Source organism: Globicephala melas, chromosome 3 (genome assembly GCF_963455315.2).
Source record: "Globicephala melas chromosome 3, mGloMel1.2, whole genome shotgun sequence".
NCBI lineage: Eukaryota > Metazoa > Chordata > Mammalia > Artiodactyla > Delphinidae > Globicephala > Globicephala melas.
The window spans coordinates 167046475-167060228 of NC_083316.1; the positions used below are offsets into that span (position 1 = coordinate 167046475).

The window sequence follows — 13754 nt, forward strand, 5'->3', positions numbered from 1 at the left end:
CTCCACCTGGACTGAGTCATGAATGGCAGGAAGTGCCAAGATGCCATGGGGGGACAGGGCACAGGGGATGTCGCTAATGGGGGGGTAGCTCAGTTATAGACGAAGAGGTGGGGGGAAGGGTGGGAGAGAGAGGGAGACAAAGAGATGGAGAGATACAGACACAGAAGGAAAAAGAGGCAGCAACGCACAGAGAAGAGAGACAGAGACTGAAACACAGAGAAATAGAGACACACAGACTCAGAGAGAGATAAAGCTGACACGGATGGATACCCCGGGACCCACAGACCCGCAGAGATGTTGAGCCACGGGGGCTGCTATGCCCCCTGTGCCCACCGGGTGGCGCCAGAGAGCCACACGCTGCACCGCAGCCGTCCCTGCCTGGCGCTTCCTGCAGCCCGAGTCCCTTTCTCTCCGCCTGCGGTTCCTCTATTGCTCCACTGCCGCCTTAGCGGGAGGCCCTGGACCCCAGAGTGGAGACGGAGGTGGAGGTTGGAATAGGGGTTTCCGCAGGGATCGAGGGTGTCCACAGCCCCCATAACCTGGACACCCCCCGCCAAGGCTCTGTGCGTGTCTCCTGTGCGTATCTCCTGTGCGTATCTGTGTTTGTCTTGGAGTGTGTTTGCATTGGTCGTGTGTGTGTGTGTGTGTGTGTGTGTGTGTGTCGGGGTGTGTATCTAGACGGTCTCTGTGTGTGTCTCGTTTTGTCTCAAGGTGTGTGTGGTGTTTGTGTGTGTGTGTGAGGGGCTGTGGGCGTCTCTGTGTGTCTGGTATCTCCATGCCCCCAGAAACCTGACACTCTCTTCTCCTCTCACCTTCCCTGGCAGCTCTGCACGGAGTCACCCAAAAAGTTTGAGAACCAAAACATTTATGGAGACTTACTGGTGTCCAGAGTCTCTACTGGGATGCCAGAGGAAGTGCTCCCTGGAGCGACAAGGATGGGTGTTCATGGAGCTGACTGAGCAAAATTTAGGTTCTGCTAAACCCAAGCACCTACTTTGTGCTACTTTCATGCTGTGAACTCAGTTTCCTCATCTGTGAAATGAGCCTGAAATTAATACCAGCCTCATAGCATTGCTGTGAAGTGATTGAGTTGAGGAGATACCAGACACACAGAGACGCCCACAGCCCCTCACACACACCTTGAGACAAAACAAGACACACACAGAGACCAGCTAGATACACACCCCAAGACACACACACACACACGACCAATGCAAACACTGCCTGGCACACAGCCTAAGGACTTAGTAAGTATCAGAAATCATCTCTTTTGATCCTTTTAACTACAAACACATCCATTAACCCATGGGTCAGTGGGAGCCCCTGAGAACTCTCCACTCACCACTAGGGATCTGAGGGTTGTCTTAAAGACCCAAAGAAGTGGATACTCAGATTATCTGCCTCCACACAAACTTCCCTTTTGGTCTAGTCCATTGGTTCTCAAACTTCACTGTACAGAAAAATGAGAAGATTAGATCATGCTGGGTATATAAATCAAAGCCAGTTGCTGTCCCATACACCAGGGACTCAGCAGTGAACAAAACAGACAAGGATGCCTGCCTTAGCGGACTTTGTGTTCTAGTGGGAAAAACATAATAAATGAAGTTCATTTGTCACTCAACAATGGTGAGTCATGATAATTAGTTACTATCCATCAATTTGCTTTCGATAATTTTGCCATCTTACCTTCCAAAAAGATAGTACTAACTTACACAGTAACAGAGGTGAACGTCAATTGCCTTGTAGCCTCACAGAATCTAATATGATCAGATATCTTTTTTGACTATTATAGTGAGAATTCTAGAGTGGTTAAACACATTTTCATGTAAAAGTCTTCGTCTTTTTTTTTGTTTCACTTTTTTTATTACAATGTCCCATCTATGTCTTTTGTGTGTTCAAAGTGGCATCCATGTTCTTTGCATGTCTCTATTCTTATTTATTTCTCACAACTCTTTATATATGAAGGATGCCACTTTAAAAATGTTAGTGGCAAATAGCCTTTGTTTCTAATAGAGCTAAACTGGAATAACACAATTTATCAACAGGGACCACCAAGAATCCTCATTTGTCAGACATCCTAGCAGTGAATTCCTTATGAAAACCCAGTGGAGGGGGACAGATGGGTCCAAGAAATAGTAGCTAGGAAGAGAGCATTTTGACCTGAGACAAAGCCCTTCTCAGATCCTTAGCTGAGAAAATGTATCCATCTTCTGAACTGGATTCAGCACTGTCAGGGACAATTCTTTGTTTTTTGTTTTTTTTTTGGCTGCACAGAGCAGCATGTGGAACTTCCCTGACCAGGGATCGAACCTATGTCCCCTGCACTGGAAGCATGGAGTCTTAACCACTGGACCACCAGGGAAGTCCTGTTAGGGACATTTCTAACATATAAATTAGATTATGCCACTCCCTTGCTTCAAACACTCCCATGGCTCCTCATTGCCTTTAGACGGAAATCCAATCTCCTCTCCACACCCTTCCCAAAGCCACCCCCAAGCACCACATTTTCCTTTTTGCACCACCTCCAGATAGAGAGGCACCCTGAGCCTTTCCATTAACTCACTCCTGCCATGTTCCAGGAGCTCTACCTTCAGGTGTGGCTTTGGGAAAGTGATTTCCCTCTCCAAGACTCAGTGTTGTCATCTGAGAAATGGGATAACAAGTACAGACCTCATAGGATTGGTGGCAGGGACCCCATGGGATAACTGTTTGTAAAGCTTGATGGGATGTCCATTCGCTTTTTCCAAAGCCTTTTCAGCTTCTCCCTGGGAGGTGGGGGACCTTGGCAAACAGATGCTCCTGGAACTCACTTTCTTGATCTTAAAAGGAGGATATAAAGTTAGTACCATCACTGTCTAGGGAGAGCAAACTCACTCAAGGAGTGAGTTGGACCTAGGGTTATAGGGAATTCACATCCATATAATCCCTGGAGGGTCCACAGATGCCACTTGGATTGGGGGCCCAATGGAGCGTCTTTTAAAAAAAATTTTTTTTATTGATGTATAGTTGATTTACAATGTTGTGTTAATTTCTGCTGTACAGCAAAGTGACTCACTTATATGCATATATACATTCTTCTTTATATTCTTTTCCATTATGGTTTATCCCAGGATATTGAACATAGTTCCCTGTGCTATTCAGTAGGACCTTGTTGTTTATCCATTCTATATAGAATAGTTTGCATCTGCTAACCCCAAACTCCTAATCCATCCCTCCCCCATCCCCCCACCCCCTTGCCAACCACAAGTCTGTTCCCTATGTCTGTGAGTCAGTTTCTGTTTCGTAGACAGGTTCATCTGTGGCATGTTTTAGATTCCACATACAAGTGATGTCATATGGTATTTGTCTTTCTCTGTCTGACTTACTTCACTTAGTATGATAATCTCTAGTTGCATCCATGTTGCTGCAAATGGCATTGTTTCATTCTTTTTTTTTTTTTAATGGCTGAGTAGTACTGCACTGTATCCAATGGAGCTCCTTATATGGAAAAAGTCATTCACAAGTTCTTCTTGTAAACATTATGTGGGCCTCCAGCCCCAGAAAAAAATAAACAAAAACCAAAAACACATTCAGCCCCTGGGCTTCCAGTTTGAGAGACCTCTGATCCAAGGGGACAAGTCTAGGTAAGAAGGCTGTGTCACAAGAGGCTCCTTGGGATTCGAGAATTTGGCAAATTCAGTGGGTATGTCACAGATAGGGGCAAGTTAGCACAGCGCCGACCCTCCCTATCTGCCTGCAGTATTGGTGGGATGCAGGCCCCCATCCACACATATGCCTTCTGCCTCTGACGATCCATGCATTCTCTTCCCTGCAAGACAGCCAGAAGTGATGTGTTGAATACCGTTCAGGACCCCTGCTCTAGGATTCTTTTTTTTTTTTTTGGCCATGCTGCATGGCTTGGGGGATCTTAGTTCCCTGATCAGGGATCGAACCTGGGCCCCGACAGTAAAGGTGCTGAGTCCTAACCACTGGACCACCAGGGAATTCCCTCTAGGATTCTAAAATGTTCGGGAGGAGGGGAGACTGTTTTGAGGATCTAGAATGCCGGGCACTCCAAGATTCTGGGAGTCCATGATTTTGGAGATCCCATGATTCTGAGCCTCCCAGGTCCCAGAACTCAGGGATTCACCGAGCTTGTCACTGCCCGCTTGGGTCCTCCATAATCGCCCGTGACAGATAATACAGTGTCTCGAGGCAGAAACCAAGATCCCTCTAATCCGGCGGCCTAGGCAGAGGGCCTACTGCCCGGAGCCACCTGGCTTTAACGGCTTCATGAGAAAGTCAGAATTAATTGGAACTGGCACCCAGCAGTCACAGAGCTCAACGCGGCTAGCTTGGCCTCCATATGTTAAAGCCGAGTGTCTCTGGGTCTTGCTCTGACCTGTTCGAAACACCAGCAGGTGTGTTGCCTGAAACCTGGAGCTTAGCCTGACAAGGGAGGTGGCTGGGACCGTGGTGACCCAGTGCCACAGGTAGAGCCAGCCGGCCCACTCTCCCTGACACAGTGTACACCAGCCTGGGCCCTCATTCTGTCCCTCGTCTGGGCCTCAGTTTCCCTCCTCTGTTCAGTGAGATCAGCCTCAGGTTTCCTTGTGGATTACATGTAAATTGCTCAGCGTGTGTGTTGTACTGTAATCCATCCTTGGGCACCTGGGTAGAGTCCCAGAAGGGATATAGCGACTTCTCATTTCAATAGCTATTATCAGAGAGATTATGCCATTTCACACTCCAAACCCCAATGCATAATATTGCTCTTTTCCCCAAACCCCAGCAACATGGTGAATTATCAAACTTTTTCATCCTTAGCAACCTGGTAGATTTTTTAAAAGTATTTCATGGTAGTTTTATTTTATATTGACCTTACCATGCGTGAGAATGAACTCCCTTTCATATGCTTGGAAGACATTTGTATTTCCTTTTCAGAAACTGTTCATGTCCTTTGCCTCTTTTTCTGTTGAATTGTTGGCCCTTATTGATACCTGGAAGATTTTTACATATTAAGGAAATCAGTCTTTTGTCTATCATGTCTTGGAAAAGTTTTCCTTTGTTGATTGACCTTCTAGTATTTGTGTGTGTGTGTGTGTGTATAGGAATTTTACATTTGTATGTAGTCAGTTATTAATCTTTTTTAAAATATTTATTTATTTATTTATTTATTTTTGGCTGCGTTGGGTCTTCGTTGCTGTGCGCGGGCTTTCTCTGGTTGCGGCGAGCGGGGGCTACTCTTCATTGCGGTGCACAGGCTTCTCATTGTGGTGGCTTCTCTTGTTCCGGAGCACGGGCTCTAGGCGCACGGGCTTCAGTAGTTGTGGCACACGGGCTCAGTAGTTGTGGTGCATGGGCTTTGTTGCTCCGCATCATGTAGGATCTTCCTGGACCAGGGCTCAAACCCGTGTCCCCTGCATTGGCAGGCGGATTCTTAACCACTGCGCCACCAGGGATGTCCTGTGGTCAGTTATTAATCTTTTTTAAAAAATTTATTTATTTTATTTATTTATTTTTGGCTGTGTTGGGTCTTTGTTGCTGTGCGTGGGCTTTCTCTAGTTGTGGTGAGCGGGGGCTACTCTTTGTTGTGGTGTGCGGGCTTCTCATTGCCATGGCTTCTCTTGTTGCAGAGCACGGGCTCTAGGCGCACAGGCTTCAGTAGTTGTGGCTCGCAAGCTCTAGAGCTCAGGCTTAGTAGTTGTGGCGCATGGGCTTAGTTGCTCCACGGCATGTGGGATCTTCCCGGACCAGGGCTCGAACCCGTGTCCTCTGCATTGGCAGGCGGATTCTTAACTACTGCGCCACCAGGGAAGTCCTGTAGTCAGTTATTAATCTTTTAAATCATTAAAGGTGTCATGTCATGCTTCAACACACTGGGATTATTATTATTTTTAACTTGCACATTTTCTTCTAGTAGTTTAATAGTTTCTCTGTCTCTCTTTTTTTTTTTTTGCTTGGTTGGTGGGTGATCCATCTGAAATTAATTTTGCTCTTAGCTACCTTTAAAATCTCCATCTGAAATCTGATGGTTGTCTAAAAAGCTGTGTAGTAAGTGGACAAGAGCATGATGACTGAAACCAGGTGGCTAGGCTTCAAATCCTGGCTCTGCCATTTTTCACTGTGTAGCCTCAGGGAAGTCACTCTCTCTGAGCCTCACGTTACTCATCTGTAAAATGGGAGATAATAGTGTCATGTGAGAATTAAAGGAAGCTTTTATTATTATTTTTTTAAATCATGTACCTAGAAGGCCATCTGGCACTTAGCCCATGTTTTTTTTTTCTGCTTGCTATTTTTGTTTTTATTTGCTTTTCAATTGCACTTGACTCTCAGCGTAGCCAATTAGCCAGCGACTATGCTTCTGGAACATTTCTAGGTGCTTATGTGCAGTAATTTACTCTCATAACAACCCCATTGGACAGATGGTAATATCGAGGCCCAGGGAGGTTAAGTTCCTTCCTGAGGAACTTCCAAGGGTCAGGGTTGGCATTAGAGCCCTTGATTTGCCCACTGCCCTGTTCTGGCCTCAGCCTCCCTCCCCCACTCTTGGCCACTCCTGGAGGAGGAGTTCCCACTGGGCTCCATCGTAACTAGCTTCTAAGTACAGACTAAATCTCTGAGGTCAAGTCAACATTCTGGATACCCAGAACTGGTCAGTCCTGTCCTGGTAGGTATGGCTGTGGAGAGGGGTAGGCAGCAGTCAAGGAAGGCTTTCAGGAAGAGGGTCCTTAGATAAGTAAGACTGGAGAGGCTGGCGGGGCCTGAGAAAGGGGTTGCAAGGGGGAGGGGAGGACAGCATGGAAGCCTCCCTTGACTGTCACTGACCACAAGCCTTGACTCTTGCTTCTCCCCACTAGGCACACAGTGAACTATATAGTTGTTGATCATGGGCAGTTGGTGGGAGTGTTGAACTTCTACTCAACTGTCAAAGCCCCAGGGCTCCAATGCCTACTCATCTGGAAAGCCATCTCCCCACTACTGGCCTTTCCCAGCCTGGGGTCTCTCCTACTACTCAAACCCTGACCACATAGGACTGGGAGTGTCTGTGTCCAGCTCTGTGTCCTTCACCCTCAACTGGGTGACCGTTGAGGGCAGGGCCCTAGGTTGGGATTTCTCTGGTGCCCAGCATCGCCCAGCCCAGCCCGGACACAGAATAAGTACTGGTTGAATAAGTCTTGAAGGAAATAAGGGAGTAAATGAGAGTCAAATATGTGAGTGACGAATACAAACCACAGGCACTTCCTTCCAGGGCTCCCACCTCCCTTGGGATAAAAGGCCAGGTCCTCCCTGTGGCCCACAAGGTCCTACATGACCTGCCCCATCCCCTCCCTGACCCCCCCCCCCCCTGTCTCCCCCTCACTCACTCTGCTCCAGCCACACAGGCCTCCTCGCTGTTCCTCCAACAGGCAGGCTCTGTCCTGCCCCAGGACCTTTGCACAGGCTGTTCCCATCTCAGCCTGCAGTAAGTACTCTTGATCATGACTCTTTGCGTGGTTGGCTCATTCCTCCTTCAGATCTCCATTCAAATGCCACCTCCACAGAGAGGCCTCCCTTGACCTTGATCCCTAAAATAGCCGGCCAGTCTCGAGCTCTCTTCCTCTTCTGGTCCCTCCCTGGCACTTCCCACGATCGGATGCACTGTGCATTTCATATTTATCTTTATGATGCGGCTCCTTTTCGTGCGTTTTGTCCCGGGTCACCCGGGGCGCCACCATCCGCCTGGCTCGCAGTAGGCACTTAATACAGGTCGACGTAAACTAAGGGGCGTCTGCGGGTGGGGGCTAGGGGCCCGCAGATCCACCCGCCGCGCCCCGCCCTCGTGGGGCCTCCAGTCTGCGAGCTGGGCGTGCCCGGGCAGGCTGGGCGCGGGCGCGGGCGCGGCGGGAGCGGGCGGCCGGGCCGGTTGGGCGGGTGCGGAGGGCGCGCGGGGCCCGGGCCGGGTCCGCGGGCCCGGGCCGGGTCCGAGTGCCCGGCGGGGACCATGGAGGGGCTGCGGCGGGGCCTGTCGCGCTGGAAGCGCTACCACATCCAGGTGCACCTAGCGGACGAGGCGCTGCTGCTGCCGCTCACGGTGCGGCCGCGGGACACGCTCAGCGACCTGCGCGCCCAGCTCGTGGGCCAGGGCGTGAGCTCCTGGAAGCGCACCTTCTACTACAACGCGCGGCGGCTGGACGACCACCAGACAGTGCGCGACGTGCGCCTGCAGGACGGCTCGGTGCTGCTGCTCGTCAGCGACCCCAGGTGGCCGGGGGAGGGGACTGGGGGGCGACCTGGGTCGGGGGCCCTGTCTGGGGTCCCCGGTGAGGGGTGAGTCAAGGCTGGGGGGAGACGGCGGGGCACAGGAGGGCCTGGCTGGCGTCCCCGGTGGGGTGGGAGGTGGGTCAGGATGGGCGGGGCCTGGGGGGCACAGGAGGGCCTGGCTGGGGTCCTGGATGGGGAATGCGTGGGGGGAGACGGCGGGGCACAGGAGTGCCTGGCTGGCGTCCCCGGTGGATTGGGAAGTGGGTCAGGGACGGGGTGGGGGGGGGGAGGCCAGGAGGGCCTAGCTGGGGTCAGGGTGGAGTGCGTGGGATGGTTGCGGAAGGGTGGACTGGGGATCCTTCTCGTCCTTGTGGACTCCTTGGAGAGCGCCCGGCACTGAGAAAGGCCAGGAGCCTGGCTCGATTCCCCCTGCAGGCTTTCTTCTTTTCTCTCGCTCTGTCTGCCTCTCTCCAGCCTCGCCGGTCTTTCTCACGATCTCTCTTTGTCTCCTGTCTCTCCCTCTCTCTGTGACACTGTCCCTGTTTATTTCCTTTCCTTCTTTCTGTCTCTGTCTCTATCTCTCTGTCTCTCTGCGTCTCTGCCCATTTCTGTCTCTGCTGTTTTTCTCTCTGTGTGTGTCTCTCTTCCTTTTCTGTCCATCCATCTCCCCCACTACCTCTGCCTTCCCCACAATCCCATCCTGACCCTTGCTGTCCACACTCTGACCTGGCCGTCTGGGGTTTCCAAAGAGGTCCCCTGGCCCAGATGACCCGAGAGGAGTGGGTCTCCCAACCCAAGAAGGGGTCTGCAGAGAAGGGCAGCTGGGCTGGGGGAACAGCACATGTAGAGCCCTGGGGCAGCTTTGGGAAATGGTGGAGGCTGGTGCTCGGCGAGATTGGCAGTGGATGGAGGCGCTGGGCCGGGGAGGGACTGGAGCTGTCTGTGTAACACTGGAGTTTATGGGGGTCATGCTCGCTGGGCCCCTAGAGGCTTGGTCCACCAAGTCTGGGTGACATTTTGAGAGTAGGAGCCTTAGATGCCAGTCCTGGAGGCTCCAGATGTGGTGGGAGGGCCTGCCTCTCCAGGCCCTCTCGAGGGAGGGTCTCACTTGGGGGTGGGAGAGGGTGTTCCTGGCAGTGGCCAAACAAAGTCTAGCAGCTGGACGATCCACAGACGTCTACACAGTCAATATTCAATATACAGTACGCATTTATTGGGTGCCTACTGTGTGCCGGGTCATGTGCTGGGCGGCACTGGAACCCAGCAGGGACCCAGACAGACCAGGCCTGCCCTCACGGAGCCCACAGTCAGTCCAGTGGAAGAGACAGACAAGGAATCAAATAAACATATGTTTGAATGTCAGGTTGTAATAAGTGCTATGGAAAGATGCAGGGAGGTTGAGCGTGATGGAGGTGTTGCTACCCTATCAACAGTGGCCAGGGGAGGTCTGTCGGAGAAGGTGACATTTCACAGTACAATGTGAAGGAGCTGATTAAACAAAGAGAACAAGAGTGGGCAGGAGGGTATTCCAGGAAGAGGAAACAAAATGTGCAAAGGCCCTGGGGCAGAACCATGCCTGGTGTGTTGGAGGAACAGTGAGGAGGCCTGTGTGTCTGGAGCAGAGTGAGTGAGGGGGAGAGAGGGAGGAGGGGAGGGCAGGGAGGGGACGGGGCAGGTCGTGCAGGGCCTTGTGGGCCGTGGGGAAGACTTGGGCTTTTACCCTCAGGGAGGTGAGAGCCCTGGAGGGCTGTGGGCAGAGGAGGGGCAGGACCTGCCTCAGGTGCTCACAGGTGCCCTCTGGCTGATACAGGGAAGACAGACTGTGGAGGGGGCGGGGAGGGCTAGGGGTGGGGATCGGGGGACCAGGGTGGAGGTCTAGTGATGGTGAGTGATGGTGGAGGCTGAACTAGGATAGAGTCAGCTCACTGTTCCTCCTACTCTCTAGGCATGGTCCTACCTCAGGGCCTTTGCACTGCTGTTCCTTCCTCCTGCAATGCTTTCCACTTCCCTTCCTCAGCTCCTTCAGGCTTTTGTTCAGATCCTACCTCCTCAGTGTAATCTTCCCTGACCACCTGTTTAAAATGGCATCCCACCAACACCATACCCTAACCTGCTTTACCTTTCTCTATACTTCCTTGATTATTTTTACTAATATTTTACTAATTTTTTTTTGCCCCATCTCCCCCACTAGACTGTAAGCTCTGTGAGGGCATTGTTGTCCATCCTATTCACTGCTGTTTCCCCAGTTCAGTGCCTGGCACATAGTAGGTGCTCAATAAATGTTCGTTGAATGTATGATCTCTGGAGGTGAAGAAGGGGATGCTCAGAACATTTTCCTGGAGGTCTAGTGTTTCCTGGAAGCAAGAGAGAGGTTCTCGTGGGTGGAGGCGAGTCTGGGCAGATGCGGCAATAAGCATTGGCTGGACACCGAGCAGACCAGGCGGCTTTAAGTGCCAAGGTGAGGGCTGCACAGGCCTGCAACCTGTATCTTTCTGTCCCCCTCCTGCAGGTAATCTGTGTTGGAGGATGCGGAGCCATGACCGAGGGGACCAGAGGTGCTGGCTGAAGAAGCAGGCTGGGGGTGGTGGGGGACATCTCCCGGGAGCCTTGACCTCACTCTGGGTAAGTCACTCCAGTATTTGGGACACAGAAGGGACCTTAGAGATTGTGGAGACCACAGATGGGTAAACTGAGGCTCAGAGAGGAGAAGAGAGTCATCTCTGATGACCATCACCCTTCTCCACACCCATATGCTTCTGGCCCCTGGGGCAGGGTCACTGGCCTTACCTTCTCACTTTTGAACTAACACATGGGCCTGAGTAATGCTGCCCTGAATTGCTGTGTGCCCTTGGGCAAACTGCTTCTCCTCTCTGGGCTCTGTTACCCCCCTTCCTTAACAATCAAAGAGTGGGCTTTGGTTGGCAGGTTTGGTTTAATTGCACTCTTTGCCTGCAATTTCTGCGACTGCCACCAGGTGGCTTCAAGTGCCAAGCTCCCCACAGGCTAAGGGCTATCCCTGCCCCTCCTGGAGGGCACCAGGGCCATCTCAAAGGAGGAGCTGGCTGCAGGTGTTTCTGTCCATGGGGCTGTTAGGGAAAAGGGAAGAAGGAAAAGTGGCCAGAGAGCTGGTGTTTCACCCTGCGAGGGGGCCTGGATTGAAGTTGTCTTATCCCCTCCCTCCTGCTGTTCTAAGGTTCTGGGCTTCCAGCATAGATGGTGAAACACTGGCCTGCCCAGCTGCTGCCCACTGCCTGGGACATTCCTGATGGAGCCCCAGTCCCTGACACTGACCTAGGATGTTGCTACTCCGGGCCAGCCAGCCTTCCAGCTGTGCTGTGTGATCCTGAGGAGGTGGCTCCCACCTTGGGGCTTCAAGTGCCCAGTCTGCTGTAGGAACCACGTGCCATCTTGGGAGGCAGCTGGAGGAGGTCACATGAAGAAAAGCACAGAGGGGAGAGGAGCTTGGGGGGGCATCACCCCCACCTGCCTGGTACATTCTCTCTGCCACGCCTCTACCCAAGCTGTGCCCCCAGCCTGAAGCACCTTTCACACCCCTCTCTGCAGCTCCAGTCCACCCAGCATTCCAGCCTCCTCTAGGAAGTCTTCTCAGATTCCCTCCTCCCCAGCCAGTGAGCACCTTGTCCTCTTTTGGGCCCCCTCAAGCCTCCTCTACTGTGAACAGCTTTGGCTGGGGGCAGGGGGTGTGTGGCCAGACACTCATGACATCTCAAATGACTAAAGGTGGAGACTGGGGGGCCCCAGCCCTCTCCCAATGCTCCAGTGTCACACTGCACCCCTCCCCCAAACCCAAACCCCTCCCCACGTTGCACCCGTGTCCTCCCCCGTGGCGGTGTCCTTCCTGTTCAATCCCACTGCTTTGCCCCCTGCACGGGGTCTCCTGGTTGTGTCTGAAGGGCTCTGGTTAAGTGGGCAGGGATTTGGTGGGGGGCGGTGGCTGTGCCTGGCAGAGCACTGAGACATTGACGGTAATCATGGGGGTACTCCGGGCTATTCCAGGCAGTGTGTTGTAGGGATTCTGGGTATAAGACCCTCTGAGTAGGGAATTCCATGGCGGTCCAGAGGTTAGGACCCTGCACTTCCACTGCTGGGGTTCGATCCCTGGTCGGGGAACTAAGATTCCGCGTGGCGCAGCCAAAAAAAAAAAAAGTAGAACGTTGGGACTCCGTTGGATCTCTGATCTGCGGCCACGAGGCGTCGGGTCCACCGTGCAGACCCCCTCGGGTTGGGGGGATGCTGGCATGCGGGCCCTCGAGGGCCGCGTTCACGCTCTGGGTGCTGGCATCACAGGGCAGAGGCTCGGGAGCCTGGGAAGACATAATGTTTTAGTTAAGAGTCGTGTTGGCCGCAGGGCCCAGAGCAGGGACAGGTGGATAATAAATCGTGGCCGTGGGGAGAGTAGTGCTCAGATGTGCGTTTGTCCATCAGGGGATGGGGACGGCCCCAGGCCTACGGGGCTTTTCTCACGTCCCCCTCCGGGGCTGGCATCACTCCTCCTGGGGCCAGGCAGCCCACGCCCCTGCTCCTGCCTGGTTTTGGTCTCGGTGGGTCACGCACACACTGGGGGACCTGCCCCCAGGGCCCAGCAGGAAAGTGGGGCTTTTAATAGCCACCCCAGCTCCATTCCTCAGCTCCCACTACATGCCAGGGTTTGTGCCACATCCTTGTCTGGCCTCCACTTACTCTAGTCTGTGAAGTGTGAGGCTCGGTGGTGGTGGTGATGATTATGGCCCATTTTACAGATGGGGCATCCAAGGTCACCCTGCCCCCTCTAGTCTGCTGCCCTGGCAACCCTTGAACTGAGGGGTCCCCAGCCCATGAGCAGGTCCCTGATAGAGGAAGGGGGAGGGTTTCCCACATCTTGGCTGAGGTGAGGGTGGGAGAAAGCATTTTCAGGCCTTTTTGACATTTAACAAACAGTATGCAAATCACATGCAAATCACATGCAAATCATCACCCATTTCTTAAGCCTCAACAGCTTCGGTGTGTTCTGAAATAATAATGTTGGACTTGTCCCTTGGTATTGGCTTGGAGGAGGGGTGCAAAGTTTTTCCCTTCCTCCCTTCCTTCCCCTTCCCTTCTGTTTTCTTTCCTTCCTCCCTCCCTTTCTTCCCTCCTCCCTTCCTTTCTTCCTGTTATCTCTTTGCTCCCTTCACATTGTTTTTTGGAGGCTTCCCAGTTCTAAGATGAATACAAACAGCAAAAGTGGCTTCCAGCATTCCCATTTTCCACATGGGGAAACTGAGGCACTGAGAGGCACAAGCCTGGACTGAGATACCAGAGACACATTGTGGAAGGCATCCGCCACCAAGTGTCATCATGGACCAAAGTGGACAGTACCTGTGACCCAAGGAGGAGAGATGACAGTGGCTGGACCAGGCCTAACAGGGCTTGGAGGAGCCAAGGGGAAGAGTCCTTGGGTTTCTTGGCCTAGAATGGCAGGCTGCCATGCTTGGATCTGGAGAAATCTGACACTGAGTGATCTTACTCCTCAAGTCCTTCTTTGTCTTGCT

General features: G+C 52.5%; 1 protein-coding gene across 1 annotated transcript; it reads left to right on the forward strand.

Annotated features, from left to right (window-relative positions):
- The first annotated feature begins 7895 nt into the window (after positions 1 to 7895).
- Positions 7896 to 11435, forward strand: TINCR (TINCR ubiquitin domain containing). The gene is made up of 3 exons (XM_030880370.2): positions 7896 to 8223; positions 10733 to 10845; positions 11417 to 11435. The coding sequence occupies exons 1-2, from the start codon at positions 7964 to 7966 to the stop codon at positions 10734 to 10736; spliced, it is 264 nt and encodes an 87-aa protein (XP_030736230.2). The 5' UTR covers positions 7896 to 7963; the 3' UTR covers positions 10737 to 10845; positions 11417 to 11435.
- The last annotated feature ends 2319 nt before the right edge of the window (positions 11436 to 13754 follow it).